The sequence below is a fragment of the Ochotona princeps genome, chromosome 19 (genome assembly GCF_030435755.1).
Source record: "Ochotona princeps isolate mOchPri1 chromosome 19, mOchPri1.hap1, whole genome shotgun sequence".
Taxonomy (NCBI): Eukaryota; Metazoa; Chordata; class Mammalia; order Lagomorpha; family Ochotonidae; genus Ochotona; species Ochotona princeps.
The window spans coordinates 2,231,367-2,258,465 of record NC_080850.1 but is presented as its reverse complement, the minus strand read 5'-3'; the positions used below and the strand labels follow the sequence as shown (position 1 = coordinate 2,258,465).

General features: G+C 46.1%; 1 protein-coding gene across 15 annotated transcripts in view; it reads left to right on the top strand.

The window, feature by feature from the left end:
- NSD1 (nuclear receptor binding SET domain protein 1) overlaps window positions 1-27,099 on the top strand; it is a 129,655-nt gene that overhangs the window by 22,493 nt on the left and 80,063 nt on the right. For all 15 annotated transcript variants that reach the window (XM_058677597.1, XM_058677586.1, XM_058677592.1 and 12 more), the window contains 3 exons: window positions 15,407-15,542; window positions 17,421-17,593; window positions 19,249-21,781. In XM_058677597.1, the coding sequence (XP_058533580.1) occupies window positions 15,407-15,542; window positions 17,421-17,593; window positions 19,249-21,781 (2,842 nt within the window). The remainder of the gene's footprint in view (window positions 1-15,406; window positions 15,543-17,420; window positions 17,594-19,248; window positions 21,782-27,099) is intronic.

Genomic DNA, 27,099 nt, shown 5'->3' with positions numbered 1-27,099 from the left:
CAAGCAGGGAGCTGGATGAGAAGTGAAGCAGTTGGGACATGAACCTATGTGGGACCCGGCGCTTGCAAGGTGAGGCTTTAGCCCTTGAGCCACTGCACCACGCCCCAATTCAAAAACTGTTAAAATTTATTCTTGGAGCAGTGCTGTGATGTAGCTCGTTAAGCACTACCTGCAGTGCTGACACCCCATATGAGCACTGATATGAGTCCTAGCTGCTCTCCTTCTATCCACTTCCCTGCGGATGTGCTTGGGAGAACATCAGAAGGTAGCCCACGTACTTGGCCTCTTGTACCCACCTGGGAGGCCCAGCTGAAGCCCTGACTCCTGCCTTGGGCTTGTTCCAGCCTGGACCATCGGCAGTCATTTGTGGAATGAACCCTGTTGATGGACATCCTCTCTGCCTCTGCCGTTCCCTCTCATTCGGCCTTTCAGATAAACACATCAATATTAGAACAACTGAGTCTTAGCACAGTGTGTGGCATGTTGTTGGTGTTGGCCTCTGTCATTAATTAATGTATACTGAATGTCAGATTGAGCAGCCAGGCTCTGCACTCAGTGGTTAATAAGTATTACATCATCAAAAAAGGTTTATTTATTTATTTTTAAAGATTTATTTATTTTGGGCTCGGCAGCTTGGCCTAGTGGCTAAGGTCCTCGCCTTGATCCCATATGGCCGCTGGTTCTAATCCCGGCAGTTCCACTTCCTCTCTGTCCTCCTCTAAGTATATCTGACTTTGTAATAAAAATAAAATAAATCTCTAAGATTTATTTATTTTTATTACAAAGTCAGGTATATTTAGAGAGGAGGAGAGACAGAGAGGAAGCTTTTACATCTGATGATTCATTCCGCAATGGCCGGTACTGCACTAGTCCAAAGCCAGGAGCTCTTCCAGGTCTCCCACGCGGGTGCAGGGTCCCAAGGCTTTGGGGCGTCCTCTACTGCTTTCCCAGGCCACAGGCCACAAGCAGGGAGCTGGATGGGAAGTGGGGCTGCTGGGATTAGAACCGGCGCCCAGATGGGATGCTGGCATGTTCAAGTAAAGGACTTAAGCCGCTAGGCCACAACACTGGCTAAGGTTTGTTTATTTTTATTGGAAAGACAGATACACAGAGAGAAGGAGATATAGAGAGAAAGATCTTCTGTCTGCTAATTCACTCCCCAAGCGGCCTCCATGGCCAGACCTGAGCCGATCCAAAGAGAGGAAGCTGGGTCGTCCTCTGGGTCTCCCACAGGGGTCCAGGGTCCCAAGGCTTTGGGCTGTCCTCAACTGCTTTCCCAGACCACAGGCAGGAAGCTGGATGGGAAGTGGAGCAGCTGGGATGAGAACAGGCACCCATATGGGATCCTGATGCGTGCAAGACGAGGATTTTAGCCACTAGGCTATTGTGCCAGGCCCAGCATTATCTCATTTAATCCCCAGCAACACCATGTGAGTTGCTAGGCAGGGTCAGTATTTCAGGTTTATCCATTAGGAAATTGCAGCTTAAAGTGGTTGCCCAGTGATGGGGTGTTGTTTCATCCAAGGCCATCTGTCTTCAGAGCTTTTCTTCTCTGCTGCATCCTCTGTTGCCAAGGACAGGGAATACTATTTATAACGTGTTTGTAGTAGATTTTTATCTTGTACCTAAATGAAAGTTAAGATTAGAGTGGAAATTTGACTATTTGTTTTTCAGGAATCTGCATATTAATTTAATGTAGATGTACCCTCTAGTGCTGCTGGCATCGTGTGGCAGAGTTCCCACTCCCGTCCTGGTTTCTATTCGTGCGGATGAGCCCGGGGTGGGAGGTGACGGAGGGCAGCAGCACTTTGGCCTTGGGATCCTGCCACGCAGGTGGGAGACCAGATTACAGTGCGGGCTTCTGGCTTCTGCCTGGACCAGACCTGGCCCTGTGGTCATTTGGGAATGAATCAGCTGACAGAAGTTCTTTGTCTTCTTTTCCTCTGTAACTCTGCCTGTGAAATAAATAAAAAAATCTTAAGGGAAATGAAACGAAAAGCTGGAGCTGGGTCTGCGACGGGGCTCCTCTGATGGGGAACACAGGTGTCCCAGGTGGCGTCTGTCACTGCTGCCAACACCTGTTCCTGTACTGACTGCTGAACGTTGAAGTTGACACTTTTAGGCATCTGTGTGGAATGTTTCTATGGACAGTTCATGGCAGATTGTGTGGACATTCTGCTTTGGGTTTATTATGTACATAGTCATAGCTTTTGTGTTGTTTTGAAGAATTTACTTGGTGCTGGCATGGCACGGTGGCTCAACAGGTTATCTTCTCTCTGTAAGCGGGTCCTGGTTCAGGTTCTATGCTCCTGCCTTCAGTGTGGCCTGTCCTGCTTGTTGGGCGTTTGGAAAGTAAAAAGGAGATAGAGGTGATTGTTCTGTTTCTCTGTCTGTGTCTTTCATATAAACAAAGTAAATTTTGAAAAATTTAGAAATCATGATTATTCATATCTTTCATACTAAGAACTTATTTTAAAAAATGTAATCTGGCACAAGTCTAATCTGAGTATCTAAATAGCTAAGTTTCCTTCTAAGAAAAGAAGTAGGGAAAATGATAGGATATTTTCACATGTAGTTTAAAATTAGTTTTGAGGGGGGTCAGGCACAAGAGCCTGGTGGCTGAAGTCCTTGCCTTGGATGTTCTGGGACCCCATTTGGGTACCAGTTTGTGTCCTGGTTGCTCTACTTGTCCAGCTCTCTGCTTGTGGCCTGGGAAAGCAGTCAAGGACGGCCCAAAGCCTTGGGACCCTGCACCTGTGTGGGAGACCCAGAAGTTCCTGGCTTCTGGCTTTAGATCTGCTCAGCTCTGGTCGTTGTGGCTGCTTCGGGAGTGAACCAGCCGATGGGAGATCTTCCTCTCCCTCTCTGTAATTCTGTCTTTCCAATAAAAATAAATAAATCTTTTTTAAAAATTCGTTTTAGGGGCTGATGTTACAGTGGCTCCCTATGATACCAGTAGCCGTATCAGTGCTGGTTTGTGTCCTGGCTGCCACACTTTTGACTTAGCTCCCTGCTAATTGGGAAAGCAGTGGAAGGTGGCCCAGTGTTTGGGCCCTGCCATCCCTGTGGGAAACCTCTATGAAGTTCCTGGCTCTGGGACCGTGCACTGGTTGTTGTCATCTGGGGAGTAAACCAACAGGTGGATGATCCCTCTCTATAACTGACTTTTTTTTTTTTTTAAAGATTTATTCATTTTATTACAGCCAGATATACAGAGAGGAGGAGAGACAGAGAGGAAGATCTTCCGTCCGATGATTCACTCCCCAAGTGAGCCGCAACGGCCGGTGCGCGCCAATCCGAAACCGGGAACCTGGAACCTCCTCCAAGTCTCCCACACGGGTGCAGTGTCCCAATGCATTGGGCCGTCCTCGACTGCTTTCCCAGGCCACAAGCAGGGAGCTGGATGGGAAGTGGAGCTGCCGGGATTAGAACCAGCGCCCATATGGGATCCCGGGGCTTTCAAGGCGAGGACTTTAGCTGCTAGGCCACGCCGCCGGGCCCTCTATAACTGACTTTCAAAGTAAATAAAAATCTTTTTTAAAAAATCAGGTCTTATTCATTTAAAAACACCTATGTTAGTCTTAGTGATGGGTTTATACTTATGTTCTGACTCATAATTAAAAGTTAATAACAAACATAATTTTCACATAGCCAAAAGTTAAAATATCTGTAGAATTTTCCAAATGGAAAATGTGAAAAATGTGTTAGGTGAGTAAAATACTACAGCTGGTTCCTGTGTGACCATTAAACAGCTCTGACAAATGCCGATTAAGGGTGAACACTGATCATGTGATACCTTCTTCCCGCTGCCGCCCTGCTATAGTTCTGACTATCGGTGGATGCCACCTCATACAAAGTACTTCAGTATGTACCTCTGAAAGGATATTTTTCTTTCTTTAAAAGGAGGCAGTATTACAGAGAGAGAGGGTAAGTGGTGGGGGGCTGGCCGATGGCCACAGCTGCCTGGGCTTGGGAGCCAGGAGCCCTGAACACATTTCTCGTGTGGCTGCAGGGCCCACGTGGTTGTGCCATCCTCAGCTGCTTTCCCAGGTGCTGTAGCCGGGAGCTGGTCAGAAGGGGGCAGCTGGCACTCAGCATTGCCCCGTGGGATGCTGAGCCCGGGCAGTAGCATTGCTTGCTGTGCCACAGCTTAAAGGAGTTTATTTATTAAAATAGCTGGTCGGCTCAGGCATCTGCCGTGGTGACTTCAACTTCCATTCCCGGTCAGTGCTGATAGAAATGATGTGCCTCACTCTGAGAAGAGCTGCCCAGGTCATGAGCAGCTGGCGGAGTCTCATCCGGATCCAGTCTCAGGTCTTCCGCTCTTCCCCAAGCTGTAGTGTCCTGGTAGGCATTTTGGCTAGTCCTTTCTCGTTCTGTCTGGCTCCGTGGGAGTGTGGCCACTATCCCTAAGGCCGTGGCTGCGTTACACCTTCCTGACCTGCTTCCTCCTGGGTGAGAGTCCGCAGCAGAGGCCAACTTGGGCTGGCAGTGGTGTGACAGCTCCCCTCCCTGAAAGGATTTTTTATACTTGATCTTAGCCAAAAGGCCGAGAAGCGATGAAAGGATTTTTTAAAAAAGGATTTATCTGTTTTAATTGGAAAGGCAGGTCAGATTTACACAGAGAAGGAGAGACAGATCTGTCTGCTGGTTCACCTCCTAAGCAGCTGCAATGGCCAGAGCTGAGCTGATCTGAAGCCAGGAGGCAGGAGCTTCTTTCCGTGTCTCCCATGCGAGTGCAGGGTCCCAAGATTTAGGCTGGATGGAAAATGGAGCCGCTGAGCCATGAACCAGTGCTTGCAAGGTAAGGACTGAGCCACTGAAACGACACGTTGGAGCCAGTTTTATTTTTTTTTCTTTTAAGGATTTATTTATTTTTATTGGAAAGTCAGATATACAGAGAGGAGGAGAGACAGGCAGATCTTCCATCTGATGATTCACTCCCCAAGTGGCCACAGTGGCTGGAGCTGAGGCGATCAGAAGCCAGGAGCTCTTCTGGATCTCCCATGTGGGTGCAGGATCCCAAGGCTTTGAGCTGTCCTTGACTGCTTTTCCAGGCCACAAGCAGGGAGCTGGATGGGAAGTGGGGTTAGAACCGGTGCCCATATGGAATCCTGGCGCATTTAAGGCGAGGACTTCAGCCGCTAGACCACCGCACCTGGCCCCCGTCCCATATTTATTTATTTATTTATTTATTTCCTCCCTTTCTTTTTTTAAAGATTTATTTATTTTTATTACAAAGTCAGATATACAGAGAGGAGAGACAGAGAGGAAGATCTTCCATCCCATGATTCACTCCCCAAGTGAGCGCAATGGCCGGTGTTGTGCTGATCTGGAGCCAGGAACCAGGAACTTGCTCCAGGTCTCTCACGTGGGTGAAGGGTCCCAAAACATTGGGCCACTGCGTTCCTTGGCCACAGGCAGGGAGCTGGATGGAAAGTGGAGCCGCTGGGATTAGAACCAGCGTCCATATGGGATCCCGGTGCGTTCAAGTCGAGGACTTGAGCTGCTAGGCCACGCTGCTGGGCCCCCATATTTTCTTAAGTATATTGTTTCCTAGTAATAATCCATTTTAAAGATGTTATAATTATTTTTTGGACTCATAGTTTTTTAGGAGGCAGAGCATGAAAGTCCGTGTCCTTGTGTGTCGTGGTTCACTCTCCACATACCCGCTCGTTCTTGGCTTGAGCAAAGGCAGGAGCTGGGAACTGGTCCAACCGCATGCTTGGTAGGTGGACCCCCCTTAGGTCACTGCTGTAGTATAGGAACTGGAGTCAGGAGTTGGAGGCCAGTGTTCGCGTCCAGACCTCGTTTGGATGTGAAACTCACGCATGTTAACCATTGTCTTTACCACTAGGCTAAAGCCCACTGCTCGTTGTAATTTTTTTGTTTGAAGATTTATTTATTTTATTGGAAAGGCAGATGTACAGAGAGGAGGAGAGACAGAGAGGAAGATCTTCCTTCTGATGATTCACTCCCCAAGTGGCTGCAACGGCCGGTGCTGCGCCAATCTGAAGCTAGGAGCCAGGAACTTCTTTCCGGGTCTCTCGCGTGGGTACAGGGTCCCAAGGGTTTGGGCCGTCCTCGACTGTTTTCCCAGGCCACAAGCAGGGAGCTGGATGGGAAGCAGGGCCATCAGGATTAGAACTGGCGCCCATATGGGATCCCAGTGCGTTCAAGGCCGGGCCCACTCATTGTAATTTTAATCACAGCTTAATAAGTCAACATACTGGTCTCATTTTGATTAGCTGTCTTTGCAGTGTCATTTACTTATCTTTCGTTTGGAGATACAGTGAATATCTGTTTATAGCTAATTTTGGTCTTCTTTTTGATTGTTTTCTTTGTAAAAAACATATTTAGTATTTTTTGAAAGGCAGATTACAGAGAGAGAAGTAAGAGCAAGAGATTTACCATCTGTTGTCTCACTCGCCAGTTGGTCCAGTGGCCAGGGCTGGGCCAGGCTGAAACCAGGAAGCAGACACTTCACCGAGGTCTCCCGTGGGGATATGAGAGCCCTAGAAGTTGGGCCATCTTTCGCTGTTTCCTTAGGCCACACTAGCAGGGAGCAGTGGAGTAGCCAGGTCTCACATCTGGATCCCAGCGGTTCAGTCGGGAGCTTTAGCTGCTCCGCCAGCATGCCAGCCCCTGTCTGATGACCTCCAGCGCCTTCCCTCCATCCTGTGTTCATCTCCCTGGAGGTCCCTTCTTCATGGCTGCCATCGCGTCAGTCTCGTCAGCAAGAAGCCATTGCTTTACTCCTCCAGTGACTTACTCTTCATCTCCATTCCTTGGTTATTGTTTCTTTTCACTTGTTTTGCCTACTCCCCAGTAGAGAATCCATTTTTTCTTTTATCTGGGTCAACTCGTTAATAACCTGGAGGTCATCTCCTTTCAACCTTTCAGACTTGGGTGGAGAGCCTCGCTGTGCACTTGGGGTTGAAGCTTTCCCCTGGGTGAGAGCTCTCCTGACAGTGTTGGCGGGCAGAGGGCACAGTCGCCGGGTCACACATCCTGTCCTGAGAATCCCGTCACAGGTCATAGTCCACGGCACAAGAGGAGCTGTGCATCTCCACCGCGCGGTATTTCAAACCTGTTTTTCCTTGGTTCACTTAAAAAAAAGAACACCTTTTTTTAAAGATTTTTTCTTTATTGGAAAAGTAAATCAAATTTGTGGAGAGAAGAAGAGACAGAGAAGAGATCTTTCATCTGCTGGTTCACCCCCCAAAGTGGCTGCAAAATTGGAGCTGGAACAGGCTGAGCCAGGAGCTGCTTCTAGGGCTCTCGAGTGGGTACATGGACCCAAGTGCTTGGGCCATCCTCTGCTGCTTTCTCAGGCGCATTAGGAAGCTGGATCACCAAGTGGAGCAGCTGGGATTTGAACAAGTGTCGTAAGCTTTGCTGCACCACCGTCAGGCTAATCCCTCAAGCCTGCCTGGCCAGCAGTCCTTTTGCCATCCTTTCGTGCTATAGCAGCTTGGACACGTGTCTACTTAACATCCCTTAAGAACAGAGCAGCCCACACCTTTTGCTAATGTGAAGTCAATTGCTCCAGCACCCAACTGATGGACCCTGAGAATGTTGAGATTCCCGGGTGGTAGGAGTTCATGGAGTGAGGTGCCCCCTTGTTGGTAACATTGTTATCCATTGCCTTGGATGATAAGGTCTTCACATGGCTGAGAAGTAGAGTGGAAAGTGAAAAACAAACCTCAAAACTCAAGCAAAGTTCTGCTAGCGTTTATTTCAAGTGATTAATTACCAGGAGTGAGAAGAAGAGATTAGATTCAGAGTGTACTCTGCGGTTCTCTGTAGAGATGCTTTCTCTGCTTGGAGCTGGTGACAAGCTGCGGCCCATCTGTCTTGCCTCTTCACGGAATGGCCTCAGGTTGTTTCTCAGGGTGGTGTCCCAGAAAGGCTGAGTGTTGGATCAGAGCTGTATTGTTTTCCAAGAGGCAGAATTAAAATAAAATTAGGTCCTGGTGCTATAGCGTGATGGTTAAGGTCCTCGCCTTGAGCATGCCGGGATCCCATATGGGCGCCGGTTCTAATCCTGGCTGCTCCACTTCCCATCCAGCTCCCTGCTTGTGGCCTGGGAAAGCAGTTGAGGATAGCCCAAAGCCTTAGGACCCTGCACCAGTGTGGGAGACCCGGAAGGAGATTCCTGGCTCCTAACTTCGGATCGGCACAGCACCGGCCGTTGCGGTCACTTGGGGAGTGAATGGTTGGATGGAAGATCTTGCTTTATGTCTCTTATTCTCTCTGTATATCTGCCTTTCCAATAAAATAAGTAAATCTTTGAAAAAATAATAAAATTAGCTCAAAGTACTCTTTCACGGAACTTTGTGCCACACGCACATAGAAAGTATGAAGACAGGTCTGGCAAGGTAGCCTAATGGCTAAAGTCCTTGCCTTGAACGCCCCGGGATCCCATATGGGCGCCGGTTCTAATCTTGGCAGCCCTGCTTCCCATCCAGCTCCCTGCTTGTGGCCTGGGAAAGCAGTTGAGGACGGCCCAAAGCCTTGGGACCCCGCACCCGCGTGGGAGACCTGGAAGAAGCTCCTGGATCCTGGCTTCGGATCTGCTCAGTCCGGCCATTGCGGTTGTTTGGGATATGAATCATCAGATGTAAAAGCTTCCTCTCTGTCTCTCCTCCTCTCTGTATATCTGATTTGCAATAAAAATAAAAATAAATCTTAAAAAATTTATGAAGTCAATTGAGTAGTCCTGACTGGTTATCCTAGTAGAACTTTAAAGGAATCTTTAGAGTTCTTGGGCTCCAGGCCTCAGGCCTCATATGCATGCTGTCAGTCTTGATTCATGGGCTTTGATGATCTTCTGTCTGCTCTCAGATAACTGCGATTTTCATCCCCAGCCTGTAGCTCTTCCTAGAACTCCAGAACAATATACAGAGTCGTTCTGGCAATTTGGCCGGGTTGTGAAATCGGAGTGTTATACTTGTTTAAAACCAACTTCCTTATGCTTTCTTCCTTTTTTGTATAAATTGTAAATTTCTTTTTAATATTAGTTGCCCAGTTGAGAAGGATGCAAGCCTGTGGGCCTCCAGGTGTGGAGGTCGTTGGTTGGACACCTTTTTCAGGTTTTTCAGTGGAGGAGGGGAAGGGGTGCGTTCTTTGCTGTTAAACTGTTCGTACTGTTCATGTTTCTTCCTAAAGCTGCTTCTCCCATAGACATCTCCGTTTTGTTGTTTTTTGTTTAGTTATTTCAAAGAGCAGGAGAGAAATGTCTTGCTCGTTGGTTCTCCAAATGCTCCCAGCGGTGGGGCTCGGCCGTGTGAGTGGTAGCAGCCAGACAGTGGAGCCTGGGGTCCTGAACCGCTGTGCCTTTGTAGGATGTAGGCCTTACCGGTGGCAGCTTGATGTTAGGCTGTCTCTTCCTTGTTCTTTTTTATATGAAATAGACTCTTTATAGTATAATAGTTTCCTTTCCTTTTGCTTCTGTTTTGTCTGTGTGTGTGTGTGTGTGTGTGTATAATTATTCCTTAATGGTTTTTGTGATTAAGTGGTTAAGATTACAGTTAATATATTAATCTGTTGTAACAATTGAAATTAATACTAGGACAATTTCAGTAGCATAGCAAACTTTGCTGCTCTGTAATTCTGCCCTTTCTTTTATTACACACTGCGTCTTTCTATTGTGTCCCCATTTTTAGGAGCTAGGAAAGTGTTGTATGTTTAATTAATTTTTAAAAAACATTTATTTATTTTTATTGGAAAGTCTGATATACAGAGAGGAGAAGAGACAGAGAGAAAAATATCTTCAGACCGACGATTCACTCCTCAAGTGACCACAACAGCTGGTGCTGTGCCGATCTGAAGCCAGGAGCCAGGAACTTCCTCCAGGTTTCCCACATGGGTGCAGGGTCCCAAGGCTTTGGGCCGTCCTCGACTGCTTTCCCAGGCCACAGGCAGGGAGCTGGATGGGAAGCAGGGCTGCCGGGATTAGAACCGGTGCCTATATGGGATCCCGGCATGTTCAAGTCGAGGACTTTAGCCATTAGACCACTGCGCTGGGTCCTGTTTCATTAATTTTTATTTTCATTTCTTTAGTCACCTTGATGAACTGTTTGGCACTAATTAATCAACTTCTGTTTGTCAGGGTTAGGGTGGGCTGTAGGATGAAATGGCTGAGGTTCTTCGGGGCTCTGTTATGTGCTTAGTGCTGTGTAAGACGCATGAGAAGCTTTGAAAATAGGAAATGCAATTCAAATTATACAGGAAAACATTTTATATGTCTTAAAATCTTTGTATCAGAATGTGTTTTAATTTTATTTTTACCTTAAAGATACTTTTACATAATCCTTCATGTTATATTTCCTGTTAGTAAGTTAATGAAAATATGATAAAATAGAAGAAGTCACTTTTGACTTTGTAGGGAAAAGGTGAAATTCCAAATTAAAATTTAAATAATTTAAAAGTTTGCTTTTTCATGTCAAAAAACACATGCATTTGGAAGGCAGAGAGAGAGAGAGATCTTCCATTTGCTTATTCACTTCCTAAGCATCTTAAAACCGTAGGCTGAGCTGAAGCCAGCTTCCTGGAACTTCATCTGACTCTAACATCTGGGCTGTGGGGTGTTGTGTCAGTCACCTGTTACAGACCAGAGTGCAGTGGACATTGGAGCCTGGACTTGAAGTGGGTTTTTTGATTCTAGTGCCCCTAATGGTTGTCTTACCTGCTGCCAGTTGCTTCTCATAATACACAAAGTTCATTTTAAGTTGTTACTTATTTTTCTTTCTGAAGTTGATTTTAAAAATCACCATCATGTTGGGCCCGGCGGCATGGCCTAGCGGCTAAAGTCCTCACCTTAAATGCCCCGGGATCCCATATGGGCGCCGGTTCTAATCCCGGCAGCTCCACTTCCCATCCAGCTCCCTGCTTGTGGCCTGGGAAAGCAGTTGAGGACGGCCCAATGCATTGGGACCCTGAAGCCATGTGGGAGACTTGGAACAGGTTCCAGGTTCCCGGCATCGGATCGGCGCGCACCGGCCGTTGCAGCTCACTTGGGGAGTGAATCACCGGATGGAAGATCTTCCTCTCTGTCTCTCCTCCTCTCTGTATATCTGACTTTGAAATAAGTAAATAAAATTTTTGAAAAAAGAAAATCACCATCATGTTAAAGGTTGGGAATATGTAAATCAGATGATAGATTTGTTTTCTGACCTAGTGAATTTATACTTAAAAGTGGATAGTTTGATCTTGCTGTTTTATAGTTTTTAGATACAATGTAAATCAATGTTTCTAAAGTCATATCTTTTGTCTTCTATATTGCTATTTTTAAAGATTTAGCATTCGTTTTATTTGAAACACAGATTTCCAGAGAGGGAGAAGCAGAGACAGAGACCCTCATCTGCTAGTTTAGTCCCTGTGTGATTGCAGTGGCTCTGGCTGGGGTAAATAGGTGCCAGCAGCCTCTTCTGGGTCTCCCATGGGGGCGCAGAGCCCAAGAACCCGGGCCATCTTTGCTTTCCCATGCAAATTTGCAGGGAACTGGAAGAGAACTGGAGCAGCTGGGACTTGAACCAGACCCCATACTGGATGCTGGCACCACAGACTGGGGATTAACTGCTAAACCATGGTGCTCTCCCTGCTTTATCTTAAAAGGAGGATTGAATCCTTTGCATTCTTGTAAGGTTTGTGATAATTGTTAGGGTCAGGGCCTCCTCCTGCCTCTGCTCCTGACCTTAGGGTGTGTAGCACTGCACATTCGGAGGAAGTTGTTTCAGGAGATTGTTGTTCTGATATTTAGCTCAACTGGAACTTTCAGGTATTCCTGGGAAGAATTTAGTATCATAACATTCTTGGTTTCTTTTTTCTTTTTCTTTTTTTTTTTAAAGAAAAATATAAATCTTTTTCAAAGATTTATATTTATATTTATTGCAGAAAGGAGGAGAGACAGAGAGGAAGATCCTCTGTCAGTTGATTCACTTCCCAGCAACGGCCGGAGCTGAGCCCATCCAAGGCAGGAGCCCGGAGCGTCTTCTGCATCTCTCACACGGGAGCAGGGTATCAAGGCAGGCCACGCAGGGAGCTGGATGGGAAGTGGAGCAGCTGGGACATGAACCTGTGTCCATATGGGATCCTGGTGTGTGCAAGGCGAGGACTTTAGCCACAAGGCTGCTATGCTGGTCCCCATAACATTTGTTTTAAGGACTTATTTTTATTGGATAATTAGATATACAGAGAGGAGGAGAGACAGAGAGGAAGATCTTCCATCCATTGATTCGCTCCTCAAGTGGCTGCAAAGCCCAGAGCTGCAGCAATCTGAAGGCAGGAGACCAGAGCTTCTTCCAGATCTCACAGGCAGGTTCAGGGTCCCAAGGCTTTAGGCCGTCCTGGGCTGCTTTTCCAGGCCACAAGCAGGGGGCTGGATGGGAAGTGGGGCCATCAGGATTAGAACTGGCATCCACATGGGTTCCCGACGCTTGTAAGGTGCACACTTTAGCTGTTAGGACACTGCACTGGGCCCCATAAGGTTCTATAAGCATGAAATGATTAAGCACAGGCGCGGTGGCCAGGACTGGGAGATGAGAAACTGTTTCAGATCTTCTTCCTTCGTTGCAAGAACTCGTTGCTTGAGCCCTCAGTGGTGCCTCATATCTTTCTGCTAGTAAGAATGTGGAGTCAGGATCTGTAGCTGGGAATGAAACACAGACATTCTGATGTGGGGTGCAGGTGTCTGAATCCGCTTTAACTGAGCCGGTTGAGCTTGTTTTGCATTAGAAGTGAAATACGGATCTCCTTTCTCTATGTAGAGTGAGCCACTAGGCTACCGCGCTGGGCTGTGCTGTCTACATTTTAAAAGCCTTCCCTCCATTTTCCTCCTTAGAGGCCTCTCTTTGATCTGGAATTCTCTCCTAAGTGTATGTATTAATTTTTATGAAGAACTGGCCGCAGCCTTTTCAATGCGATAACTACCATGAGTAGTTAGAGGGCTCCTATGACATTTTTGAGCATTAATGAAGACTGAACACAGAAGCTCCAAGTGGAATACTGACTTAGACATCGTTGCACTGAACTCAAAACTTTGATATCTTTGAGCCTGGGGTATTACTCATCATTTTTATTTGAGTTATTGTAGTGAATTGATCTCCCATCTCTTCATTGACACTTTAAAATTTTTGTTTGAACTTTATTTTCAATGTTGAGAGGGATCGTGCCCCATGGGCCTCTGAGTAGGATGGGGGGAGGTCCAGGTGTGGAGGAACGTATGTGGGACAAATGTTTCAGTTTTTTGTTTTCCCTTGTGTCCACAAGGAAAAGGACAGGGGGCCACTTGTAGCGAGCTACAGTAGCACTTGGGGATGGGTTACAGTCCTTTGCTGTTGCCTTAGAGACCCCAGTCTGGGCAAGAATGTTCCAAGGTTGTCACTTGAATGGTTTTGATGCTTTCCAAACAACATTAGCTTCTTTGAGTGAGGGATGAGGAGATCTTTCCAGGTCTAATGGCTGACCAAGTCCACCTTAGTGCATCCACAGAACCAGGGACATGCAGCAAAGCTTGGCTGGGAGAGTGCTCCCCCCTTTTCTACTTTCCATCCTCTGATGTCCTCTGCTGGCCTAGTTGAGCTGGCTGTCATGTCCCCGTGCACATTGCTGTTCATTGCACAGCCATCAGCAACTGAGGAGGCCCAATCCTGACTCCAGGGTCGGGACACATATTTTGTGATTTTTGTGGCTGGGACTTGAATCCAGCAGTCTAGTTGGGAAGTCCCTGAAAAAGTCTCACCTGGGGTGACCTGAGACATGAGTCTCGTGTCCACCAACCAGTGCAGGGTCAGATTTGGTCTGTCACTTGCACCAGCTGATACACATATCAGTGGGTGCAGATGCCTGGTCCGTTCCACCCCCAGCTGCCTCTTTCTGTATTTTTTTTTAAAGATTTATTTATTTTTATTGCAAAATCAGATATACAGAGAGGAGAAGAGACAGAGAGGAAGATACTCCGTCCGATGATTCACTCCCCAAGTGACTGCAATGGCCAGTGCTGTGCAAGTCTGAAGCCAGGGGCCAGGAGCCAGGAACTTCCTCCAGGTCTCCCACGCGGGTGCAGGGTTCCAAGGCTTTGGGCCGTCCTCGACTGCTTTCCCAGGCCACAAGCAGGGAGCTGGCTGGGAAGTGGAGCTGCCAGGATTAGAACCGGCGCCCAGATGGGATCCCGGCGCATTCAGGGCAAGGACTTTAGCCACTAGGCCATGCTGCCAGGTCCCAGCCTCCTCTTTCATGCAAACAGACTGGTGTTGTGGCCTAGCCCAGCCCAATCTGTCATAGTCTTCATGCATTCCAGTATGCCTGCCCTCTGCGTTTTCTGCATGTGCTGCAGCCAAGCCTGGCTCATCCCACATCCTGTCCAGTTTTTGTACATATGCATGGGTGCTGTAGTTTAGCTCAGCCCGAACCTCTGGGCCACATGTATGGCGACAGGTGCTGCTGCCCTGACCAGCCTGCCTTTATTGATGCTTTAAGTTGTGCCAGATCGGCGTTGCATTAAGGAAGGGAAGATTGGATATGATGTTGGGTGCTTACCAAGTATTTTTTTTTTAAGACATAAAAGCAGAACATTGTGTGTCACCTTAAAGTAAAAAGAAAAGATTAGTGTTAGTAACTTCTTGTGGCCATCTGGAAATATCAGCACATGTTCAGCTCCTTTGCTACACCCAATCAGAAGGTCGGGCCTGTGAAACATGTATGTTTTTCATCTCAAGTCAGGAAATTTGTTGTGCTGAAGATTTCGTTCTGTTTGAGTTGGAAGAATTTAAAACCATATCTTTTAGACATCTCTAAAGATAGTACCAGGGTCACATTGGACGCTTTGAAGGGATTCATGAGTGCTGTATTCTGAGTGTTGTACAATAGTTGGTTCTGGATGCAGTCCTGTGTTGTATGTTCTGGGAAAAATACAGATCAGCTGCTAGAGTCTACCTTGCTAGATCCTTGAGAATTTTTTTCACCTTGGGTCATTTGTTAGTTAATTGTCAGAAAAGTTTGTCTCTTTGAGATGGATGTTGTTGTGACTGAACTGCAAAATCTTGATGTTGTTTAATGTCTTTTCCTAATCTCACTACTGGTCCAGGGTTATGATTCAACAATTAGAAGAACTAAGATATCTTCACTGGGGTGGTTTTGTTTATGTATTTATTTCAGTGTTCAGTTCTTTAAGAAATTTATTTTCAGAATATCAGACTAATTATGTAAGACATAAGTCCTTATGTAAGGACTGCTATGATATAAAAGGGAAAATACTGACTTGTGTCTATTTTGTAATTGTTAGGCTAGACTATTTTCATTCTTGCATATGTGGATAGAACTTGCTCAGAGGCCAAGGGAACATGATTGACTGTTTCAGAAGGTTTTGCTTCTTGCTGATACCTTCTGTTTTATCTGTCTGCAGTGTCAACCCAAGAAAAAGTCTACCCCGCTGAAGTATGAAGTTGGAGATCTCATCTGGGCGAAATTCAAGAGGCGCCCCTGGTGGCCATGCAGGATTTGCTCTGATCCATTGATTAACACACACTCAAAAATGAAAGGTACTTCCTGCAGTTGCTTTGTTTTCATAATAAAATACAGATGCATTATGAAGTCAGAGTTGCCTTTAGTATTAGCCAATTTTTTTCTTGCCTTAGGTAAGCATCCTTTTTCCCCCTCCTTTTAACAGTTTTGTTTATTTAATTTTTTTTTTTAAGATTTATTTATTTTATTACAGCCAGATATACACAGAGGAGGAGAGACAGAGAGGAAGATCTTCCATCTGATGTTTCACTCCCCAAGTGAGCCGCAACGGGCCGATGCGTGCGGATCCGAAGCCGGGAACCAGGAACCTCTTCCGGGTCTCCCACGCGGGTGCGGTGTCCCAATGCATTGGGCCGTCCTCAACTGCTTTCCCAGGCCACAAGCAGGGAGCTGGATGGGAAGTGGAGCTGCCGGGATTAGAACCAGTGCCCATATGGGATCCCGGTGCGTTCAAGGCGAGGACTTTAGGCGCTAGGCCACGCTGCCGGGCCCTTTTTAACAGTTTTGTGAATAGCTACTTGTATATTTAATTTTTTAAACATCTTTTTCAAAAGCACCAAGTCTTTATTTTTGCTGAACTCAGAATAGGGTGACAAAAAAAGCCTTGTATCACTATAGTCAACTATGACGTACAAACATCCATTCTTTTTTTATGATTTATTTTTAAAAAATTTATTGGAAAGTCAGGTATACAGAAAGGAGAATGGAAGAAGACCTTTCGTCTGTTGATTTACTCCCCAAGCGCTCACAGCGACCAGAACTGAGCCAATCTGAAGCAGGAGCTCTTTCAGATCTCCCACACAGGTGCAGGGTCCCAAGACCTTGGGTCGTCGTCGACTGATTTCCCAGGCCACAGGCAGGGAGCTGGATGGGAAGCAGGGTGCTGTTAGGATTAGAACGAACACCTATGTGAGATCCCAGTGGATGTAAGGCGAGGACCTTAGCCTAGGCTAAGCACCTGTTTCCTGCTTCCCTCTTAACTGTGTTATTTAAAGGTCGAAAAAGTTTGTTTTTTCAAAAGTGCAAAGCCTTGCCTCTGGCTTCCCAGTATAAGTGAGCGTCTTAATCACCAAGTGAGTCAGTGCAGATCTTTCTGCTTGTGCTACTTGGTTTTCTTTCCTTCTGTTTTTAAGTATTTGCATTTTTATTTAAAAAGATTTATAGAGAGAAAAAGAGAAAGAGCCTTTTCAGCTGGTTGGCTCTTAAAATGGCCATAGTGGTGGATCTAAGCTGCTCTGAAGGCAGGCATCAAAGCTTCTTGCAGGTGCCCTATTTGGGTGCAAGAGCCAAGCACCTTTTGTTGCTTTCCTAGGCATATAAGCAGGGAGTGTGATCCTAAGTGGAGTAGGCGGATCTTGAAATGGTGACCATATGGGATGGTAGCACTGCAGGCAGAGGCCTAACTTACTAAGCTACGGTGCTGGCTCCTTTTTGCTTCTGTTTTATGATTTAGTGTTCTAAATTACTTGTAGTTTGGTTGGTTTTATTCATTTATGTCTTTGGGTACTCTTGTCCCTCAAACTGAAAGTCTTTTGCTAATGAATTGATTACTTTAAAAAATTGCTAAGGTTTACAAAAATTGCTCAAGTAGAGTAGTCACGAATCAATCCGGCATCCATATGGGATGCGGGTGCCACAGGCAGAGCATTAGGATACTATGCCATTGTGTCAGCCACAAAATTCGCTAAAGATTCTTTTAGCAAACTTATATGTACCCTTTTTTTGTCTTATCAGTTGAATATTTAAACTTTTCCTCATGTGACTTCAGATTTTCTAGTTTTGTTGATATTTCTGCAGATTGTGAACAGTGGCTTCCTTAGGAATAACAGGCGACTTTTTTCTGGATGCTCCATAATGACGCTTGTCATTAACAATTGATTTTTATCCTTACTTAGTTTCTAACCGGAGGCCCTATCGTCAGTACTACGTAGAGGCCTTTGGAGACCCCTCTGAAAGAGCCTGGGTGGCTGGGAAGGCAATCGTCATGTTTGAAGGCAGACATCAGTTTGAAGAGCTACCTGTCCTCAGGAGAAGAGGGAAGCAGAAAGAGAAAGGATATAGACATAAGGTAAACCTAACAACCTCGTGATATGAGCTTGGGGTCCCGGAGGGCCAGGGTTCCAGCACTGATGCAGAGCGTGGGGAGCGGCGCTGGCGGGCTGCTGCCTGGCCCGTCCCCTCATGGGAGTCCACGCCTGAGCTCCCGCTGCACTGGGAGAGTAAACGGCGGAGGGGGTGTACTCCCTTTTTTCCCTTTCTCTGTTTCTTTGTCTCTCTGTCTTTTGAAAATAATTCTATAAACTTATTGAAATGATCTACTTTTTGGTTGGTTAAAAAGGAGAGTAAGTGAAAAAGTATATTCTGGAAAATGCCATTTCCTTTAGTTGTAGGTATCTGTGAGGAGACAACAAGGAAGCCATTGCCCCCCCGCTTTTTCTTTCCTTTTTCTTTCCCTTCTTCCCTGTCTTATCCAGCCATTTTATCTTCTTCTTTCCTTTCTTACTTATTTGAAAGGCAGAATGACAGAGAGGGAGAGAGAGCTTCCATCCACAGGCCCATTCCCTAAATGAGAGCAAGTGCTAGAGCTGTTCTGGCTGAGACTGGGAGCTGGGTCTCCCAGGTGGTCGACCAAGGCCCCGCACTGTGGCTATGTTCATTTTTCCTCAACCTCATTGGCAGGGAGCTGGAGCTGCTTGGGAGCAGCAGGTGCTCCTGTGGGTTGCATGCATCCGGGCAATGGTTGACACACATCATGTAGCAGTTTAGTCTGGTATAGCACATAACCTCCTTTCTTTTTTCTCCCCATCTGAAGGGTAAGCCAGACTAATCTTTGAAACATGTAGCCTTAGTTTTTTTTTAAATCCATGTTTTTGAGCAGTTATTGTAACTGCTGTGTCTCTCAGAGAAGCAATGATGGGACTTGACTGGCCAATCTGCTGGTTCATTCTCCAAGTGGCTGCAACAGCCAGAGCTGAGCTGATTTGAAGCCAGGAGCCAGGACCTTCTTCCTGGTCTCCCACGCAGGTGAAAGGTCCCAAGGCTTGGGGCTGTCCTCTACTGCTTTCCCAGGTCATAGGCAGGCAGCTGGATGGGAAGTGGAGCAGCTGGGACACAAACTGGCTTCCAAATGCAAGGTGAGGATTTAGCCACTAGGCTATCATGCCTGGCCTGAAAGGTATATTTATATGTGAAAGAAATCACATGGTCAGTTTATTGCCCTGTAAGAGGAGGCTACCTTCCAGTGACCTTAATTTTTCACATAATTTGTTGTATTTGTTAATGGTAACTGATAGTTAGAAACTTAAGTAAATATTTTATATGAGATCAAGAATCTAAGTAATTGTGATTATTTCCTAGAGCTTCAGTTTGCTTATGCTATGAAGAGTCTAGAAAAGAATAAGTGTATTGTTCTGTCATCTTAGGCTAAGATCATGATCCATTCCCTTGTGCTCTGTGCTTACAAATGCAGAAGGGGTGGGACGTATGTGAGCTTACTCCTTTCTCTAGGGCTGAATATCATTGGTAGCAGTGATGTTAAGGAATTCCTATCAGGTAAGCCTTGGGGAGCTTAGAAACTAACCTTTCAGCTTGTCCCAATTAAAGGGACTTTAAGTTATTTAACAGTGGAAAAACTTCTGATTTGGGAGCTAGCCATTTATTTGTCATCTTGTCCCTTTCTCATTTCTCTGAAAAGTGATACTCTTTTTGTCCTTTAAATTTAAGGTTCCTCAGAAAATTCTGAGTAAATGGGAAGCCAGTGTTGGTCTTGCCGAACAGTATGATGTTCCCAAAGGGTCAAAGACTCGAAAATGTGCCAGCAGCTCGATCAAGTTGGACAGTGAGGAGGATATGCCGTTTGAGGACTGCACACATGATCCTGAATCGGAGCACGGCTTGTTGCTTAATGGCTGCTTGGAGTCTCTGGATTTTGATTCTGAACAATCTGCAGACGAGAAGGAAAAGCTTTGTGCCCGAAAGAACTCTGATAACCCCAAAAGGACTAGTGTCAAAAAGGGCCACCTGCAGTTTGAGGCACATAAGGAAGTGCGGAGGGCAAAGATCTCCGAGAACCTTGGCCTGAACTTCATCTCTGCGGATGCATCTGATACGCAAGCATCTAATGAACTTTCCAGGATAGCAAACAGCCTCACAGGGTCCAGTTCTACCCCAGCAACTTTTCTGTTTTCTTCTTGTGGAAAAAACACTGCAAAGAAAGAATTTGAGGCTTCCAATTGTGACTCTTTATTGGGCTTGTCGGAGGGTGCCTTGATTTCTAAACGTTCTGGGGAGAAAAAGAAGCCCCAGCGAGGGCCTGTGTGCGGTTCTAAAGTGCAGCTTTGCTATATTGGAGCGAGTGAGGAGGAGAAACGCAGTGATTCCATTAGTATCTGCACCACTTCTGATGATGGAAGCAGCGACCTCGATGCTGGGGAACAGAGCTCTGAGTCAGATAGTGGTGTCCTTGAACTTGCAGATACTTTTGATAGAACAGAGAACATGTTATCCATGCAGAAAAATGAGAAGATAACGTATTCTAGGTATTCTACCACAAACTCTAGGGTAAAAGCGAAACCGAAGCCCCTCCTCACTAACTCCCATACTGACCACTTAATAAACTGCACCAAGACAATGGAGCTGGGAACTGAGATACCTCCAGTTAATCTCTCTGATCTTACGGTGTCCACTCTTGTCCACAAACCCCAATCAGACTTTAAAAATGATGGTCTCACTCCAAAATTCAACACCCCGTCAACCATATCCAGTGAGAACTCACTAGTGACGACGGGTGGGACTACCAATCAAGCTCTCTTACATTTGAAAAGTAAACCCCCCAAGTTCCGAAGTATAAAGTTCACCAAGCCTAAAGAAACTCCAGTGAGTGTAGAACCGCCAGTTCCAAATGAGGACTGCAGTTTGAAATGCTGCTCTTCGGATACCAAAGGCTCTGCTCTGGCCAGCGGCCCTAAGAGTGGGAAGATGGACGGGCTGAAACTACTGAGCAACATGCACGAGAAGACCAGGGATTCGAGCGACATAGAGAGCGCGGTGGTGAAGCACGTTCTGTCTGAGCTGAAGGAGCTCTCTTACAGATCCTTAGGTGAGGATGTGAGTGACTCTGGGACTTCAAAGCCATCCAAACCCTTACTTTTTTCTTCTTCTAATCAGAATCACATGCCTCTTGAACCAGACTACAAATTCAGCACATTGCTAATGATGCTGAAAGATATGCATGATAGCAAGACCAAGGAGCAGCGATTGATGACAGCTCAAAACTTGGTCTCTTATCGGAGTCCTAGTCGGGGGGATTGTTCCACCAGTACTCCCGCAGGGGCTTCCAAGGTGCTGACTCCAGGGAGCTCCACGCATAAGTCAGAAAAAAGTGGAGATGGCGCTCCAGACACTGCCCGTCCTAGCCCAGGTGGGGTGGAGTCACCGCCGTCTGCTCCCCTACCTGTGTTAGCACCTGAGGGAAGAGACCCCCCTGCTTCTGTTAAACACCGTGCAAACTGTGTGACAAGGCGCCACTGTGGGCGATCCAAGCCATCCAAGTTGCGTGATGCTTTTTCAGCCCAAATGAGAAAAGACATCGTGAACCGTAAGGCCTTAAAGATAGAGCGCAAAAGAAAGCCCACCCGCCTTCCTGTGGTGACTGCTGAAGTCCCACAGCAGGGAGACAGAGAGGATGGCTGCTCCGTGAGTGGCTCGTCCCCAGGTGTGGCGGAAGATGCCGCCAAGGAGGACTCCTGTCCGCAGAAGGGCCCTGCAGCAGCTGAGGTTCGTTTTGAGAGCAAGGTTGAGCAGTCTGATCCTGATCAGTGCCCTGAGAAGCAGCCCACAGTCGAACGGAGCAGCAAATGTTTGGAGTTGACCTCCGAAGCAAACAGCAAGAATGACGAACCTAGCACTATCAGTCAAGTGGTGCCTAAAAAACGGTGGCAGCGTTTGACCCAAAGACGCACCAAACCTCGTAAGCGTGGCAGCAGGTTTAGGGAGAAGGAGAACTCGGAGGGTGCCTTTGCGGTCCTGCTTCCTGGTGACCCTGTTGAGGAGCGGCGTGATGAGTTCCCAGAGAGTAGAACAACTCCTTCCACACATGGCCTGGAGCACTCACTGACAGATCCAAATCCTGCTGGCCACTTGGATTCAGCTGCGCCACGTTTGAATGTTTGTGAGAAATCCGCTGCCAGCAATGAGGAGCGGGAAAAGGAGCCAGGAATTCCCAGCCTAACACCACAGGCCAAGCTTCCTGAACCAGGTGAGAACTTGTGACCAGGACAGAAAGGGATTGGAAAAAAGTGCTCATAATATTGTCCTGGGCATGGTCTGTTTTAATGTAGAATTGTAAAAGTGGGAGTGGAAGTGAAGGATTGCTGCTTGATTGAGGAAAAAACTATAGTTTTGAAGGCAGGCTGGGGGGGGCTGTGGGGAGGGAGGGCTCCCCAGATGACTGCCGTGACTGGACCTGGGCATGGCCGAGGCCAGGGACCTGGGTCCTCACCTGGGCCTCCTGTGGCGTAAGGGCCCAAGGCCCGAGACCATCCGCTGTTCTTCCTGCCACACCAGTAGGGCTTTAGGTTGGAAATGAAACAGCTGCTCTCACTAAAGTGGCCTGTCCACAGTGCCAGCTCTTCAAAAAGGAGGTTTTCTGTAGAAGGATCTGAAATTTCAATTCTGAAGATGAGATTTCTATGTTTGCAGAGATTACATTGTACCAGAAACTGCCTGCTTCAGTCGTATACTGATCTCTGTTTTATATCTTTTAACATCTCTGTGAACTTTTTGGGATTGAATTTGTTACTGGAAATAATTGAGAGAGTCTGAGCTTAAGATGTTGTCCCCTCCCCCCCCGCAAAGGCTTCTTCATTTATTTGTTTATTTATTATTGGAAAAGATAGATTTAGAAGAGACGGATCTATCAGGTGGTTCATTTCTCAAATGACCGCAGTGTCCAGAGCTGAGCTGGTCTGAAGCTAGCAGCCAGGACTTTGTTCCGGGTGTCCACATGGCTGCAGGAACCCAAGGGCTTGAGCCATCCTCTGCTGCTTTCCCTGGCCAAAATCAGGGAAAGAAAGCCACAGGGACACAAACCAGTGCCCATGTGGGATACTGATGATACAAGGCAAAGAATTAGCCTGTTGAGCTATCACATTAGCCCATAAGTCTAAGATTTAAATCCAGTTGTTTTAAGAACCAGTTTTAGAATTTTTTTCAGATATATGTGTGTGTGTGTGTGTGTGTGTGTGTGTGTGTGTATATATATATATATATATATAAGCAATACTGGATCATATGTAATTATATTGTTAATATTTTGTGGGATCCGCACCAGTTTGCAGACATTCCAGCAGTGTGCCGAGGCTCCTGTGTCTGTGACTGTAACGCCTGGCCTCTTAACATTGACAGTAACCACACGGAGGGCTGGGAGGGAGACTTCGCGCTTCTTTTCTCTGATGACTAGTGGGGCGGAGCTGCTTTTCTGGTCTTTATTGGCCATTTGCTTATCCTAAGGAAATATTCCATGAAGTCCTGTACCCATTCTTTAACCAGATTATTGTTTAAATTTTATGTTTAATATTGTTTAGAATTTTATTCTAATAGTATTTTTGTGGAATCTGCAGGATTTTCTTTCTTTTTTTTTAAGATTTTATTTTATTTTTATTACAAAGTCAGATATACAGAGAGGAGGAGAGAGAGAAAGGAAGATCTTCCATCCGATGTTTCACTCCCCAAGTGAGCCGCAACAGGCCACCGATTCGATGCCAGGAACCTGGAACCTCTTCCAGGTCTCCCATGCGGGTGCAGGGTCCCAAAGCCTTGGGCTGTCCTCTACTTCTTTCCCAGGCCACTTCTTTCCCAGGCCACAAGCAGGGAGCTGGATGGGAAGTGGAGCTGCCGGGATTAGAACCGACACCCATACGGGATCCCAGTGCGTTCAAGGCGAGGAGTTTAGCCGCTAGGCCACACCGCCGGGCCCCACTATTTACTTTTTTTTTTTTTTTAAAGATTTATTCATTTTATTACAGCCAGATATACACAGAGGAGGAGAGACAGAGAGGAAGATCTTCCGTCCGATGATTCACTCCCCAAGTGAGCCGCAACGGCCGGTGCTATGCCGATCCGAAGCCAGGATCCAGGAACTTCCTGGGGGTCTCCCACGCGGGTGCAGGGTCCCAAGGCTTTGGGCTGTCCTCAACTGCTTTCCCAGGCCACAAGCAGGGAGCTGGATGGGAAGTGGAGCTGCCAGGATTAGAATTGGCGCCCATATGGGATCCCTGCGCATTCAAGGGGAGAACCTTAGCTGCTAGGCCATGCCGCCGTGCCCAAATCTGTAGGATTTTCTATTTTAGAGTTTTGTTTTCTGTGAATGAAGTTTAATTTTTTCTTTGATTCCAGTTTCAAGCATTTTCGGGACTAACTGTTCTGCTAGAACTTGAGCACCATGTTGAGGAGGCGGCAAGAATGATAATTGTTGCCTTGATCTTAGAGAAAAAAGCTTTCTGGTTTTGCTATTGAGTGTGATGTTAGCTATGGTCTCCTCATACATGATCTCGTTCATGTTTATAAATTGTGTTTTGTTATGGACTTCGTGATTTTTTTTTCTGTTTTTCAGTTGGAAAGGTATTTTATTTGTGTCCATTGCTCTTCTCCCATCAATGGAGATGATCATGGCATTTTAGGGAGAAGCCCTGTATTCTAAGAGCGTGGTATATTCCACAAAAATAATATTTTCATATTTTTGACCCAGCTTTATACCCTAGAATTAGAATTAGTTACGTGTATTTATCTTTTAAGTTCTGTTGAATTTGGTTTGCTACTATGAGGATCTTTATGTTAGTAAACATTGGTTTTTGGTTTTGTTGTCTTGTAGCTTCTTTGTATGATTTTGGTATTAGAGTGATGCCGTCCTCTTTAAGTGAGTTTGGAAGTATTCTTTGAATTCTTGTAGGAATTTCAGAAGGAGGAAATACATGGTTGATTTATCCTGCATGGCCATGTGGTCCTGGGTTTCTCGTTGTTGGATGTCTTTTTTTTTTTTAAAGATTTATTGATTTGTTTGAAATAGAAAAAAGAGGGATGATATGGGGGTAGGAGGATTGCCGATATTTCTTTGTTGGCTCATTCCCCAAAGGTCCACAGCAAACAGGGCTCAGCCAGGCCAGAGCCAGGAGCCAGGAACGTCATCCTTGTTTCCCACATGGGTGGCAGGGGAGGAAGCAGCTGGGTCTTCCTCTGCTAAATTTCCAGGTGCATTCCCAGGTAGCTGGATCAAAAGTGGAGCAAGTAGGGCATCCATGGACATTCCCGTATTGGATGCCAGGGTTCAGGCAGCAGCATGCCATCATCCCTGTTGGGAGGCTTTGGGTTAGTTATCTAATCTTACTAATTGTATATGTCTGTCACATTGTCTGCTTTTTCATGATTCAGTCTTGATAGTTGTGTGATTTTGGTTACTCATTTGATCTCCTTACTGTTTATATATCTGTTCACATTCTGTTTTCTGTTTCAGTCTTTATATTTCTAGGACTTTGTTCCAGGTTATCCAGTATGTTTACGTAGTTCATTGTGACATCTGTTTTGTTTTTGATTGTAGTTATTTATTTATTTTTTCTTACTCTGGCTTAGAGCTTTTTTGTGGTTATTTTCTAGAACTAATTTGATTTTGTGTGTTTTTTTCCCCTGATCTGTTTTGTTTATATCTGCTTTGCTTTCTTCTACTTTGAGTTCAGCTGTTTCTTTTGTTCTTGCTTTCCTAGTCCTTGAGTTTTAAAGTCAGACTGGATTTGAAGTGAAATATTCCCTTTTTAGTACAGGCATTTACTGATATAAACCTTGGCTCCAAAGTTAGGAGCCAAGAGGTTCTTCTGGGTCTGCCATGTGAGTTCAGGGTCCCAAGGACTTGGACCATGCTCTACTGTTGTCCCAGGCCGTTAGCAGGGAGCTGGATGAGAAGTGGAGAGGTAGAACATGAATCAGTGCCCATATGAGATCCTGGTGCTTACAAGGTGACGGCTTAGCCGTTGAGCCATCACATCGGGTCCCTGCCCCGGCTTCTGATTAAGTAGTTTAATCTGCTAAGTGGAGCTGTGTGTTTTGTCTAGCAGGTAGATGCCCATGTCCTATGTTACAGTGCTGGGGTTTACACCCAACTGCAGCCTTCAGTTCCCACTGCCTGCCGGTATGCGAGCTGGAGGGCAGAGGCTCATGGAGTTGGAATGTCTGCCTAGTTCACAGCTGCCAGCTCCCAGGATTGGCTGAGGCGTTGTGGGAATTTGGACAGGGATCTAAGGCATGGGAGCTTTTTCTGTCTCCCTTTCTCAGTCACAGCAAGTGAAGAACGGAAGAGAGCTATCACTGAGAAGCGGGAGTCACTACCGTCTTGCTGGTCGCCTCTGGCCACTTGCTGCCCTTCCCGTCATGGTGGCTGCTGCTTTTCTCTGTGGGCATGCTGTGCTTCCATTCTCATTACGTTTTCTTACCTGATCAGGGTTTATATAAAACAATGACAGCAGTCTATTTTAAGCCATTAATTGTACATAAAACTTTTATAGTGCTTTGTTCCCACTTTGTTATTGATATCACAGAGTTTACATTTATATTTTGTGTAAAAAGAGCTTTACAGTATTTTCTATGCTTTTCCCGTTTCCATACCAAAATTTGAGAACATTGACCTCCCCAGTTTTTGTTTACATTCATCTGTCATTTTTTGTTTGTTTTATTTTTATGGGAGTTGGGGTGGAGGGGAAGAAAACTGGAAGGGAAATGTCTCCCGCCATGGTGGCAGGATGGGGGAGAGCCAGGGGGAAGGGAAACAAAGAATCTATCTGTCGTTTTTTTTTTTTTTTTTGTAAATATTTATTTATTTTATTACAAAGTCAGATATACAGAGAGGAAGATCTTCATCCGATGATTCACTCCCCAAGTGACCACAACGGCCGGTGCTGTGCCGATCTGAAGCCAGGAACCAGGAACCTCTTGTGGGTCTCCCACACGGGTACAGGGTCCCAAAGCTTTGGGCCGTCCTCGACTGCTTTCCCAGGCCGCAGGCAGGGAGCTGGATGGGAAGTGGAGCCGCTGGGATTAGAACTGGCGCCCATATGGGATTCCGGCTCGTTCAAGGCGAGGACTTTAACCGCCAGGCCCAGGAACCTTTTTTTCTACCAAGGGGCATTAGGATATTTATGGTATCATTTTTTTAAGGTTTATTTTATTTTATTTGAAAAGCAGAAATGCAGAGAGAAGGAGAGCAGGAGACAGAGGTTTTCCATTGGTTCCCTCCCCAAAGGCCACAGTGGCTGGAGCCAGACCAGGCTGAAACCAGGAGCCAGGAACTTCTCCTCTGTGAATGGCAAGGGCCTGGGTACTTGAGCCATCCTTTGGAGTTTTTCCACACCATTAGCAGGTAGCTGAAATCAGAGTGGAACAGCTGGGAATTGAACTGGTACCCAAATGAGGTGCTGGCGCTGCAGGTGGAGGCTTAATGTGTTATATATACGTCTTAGCTGGCTCCTGTTTGTCATTGGTCTTGTTGGATATAGTATCTTGCTTAGCAAGATTTTCTTTTCATCATTCTGA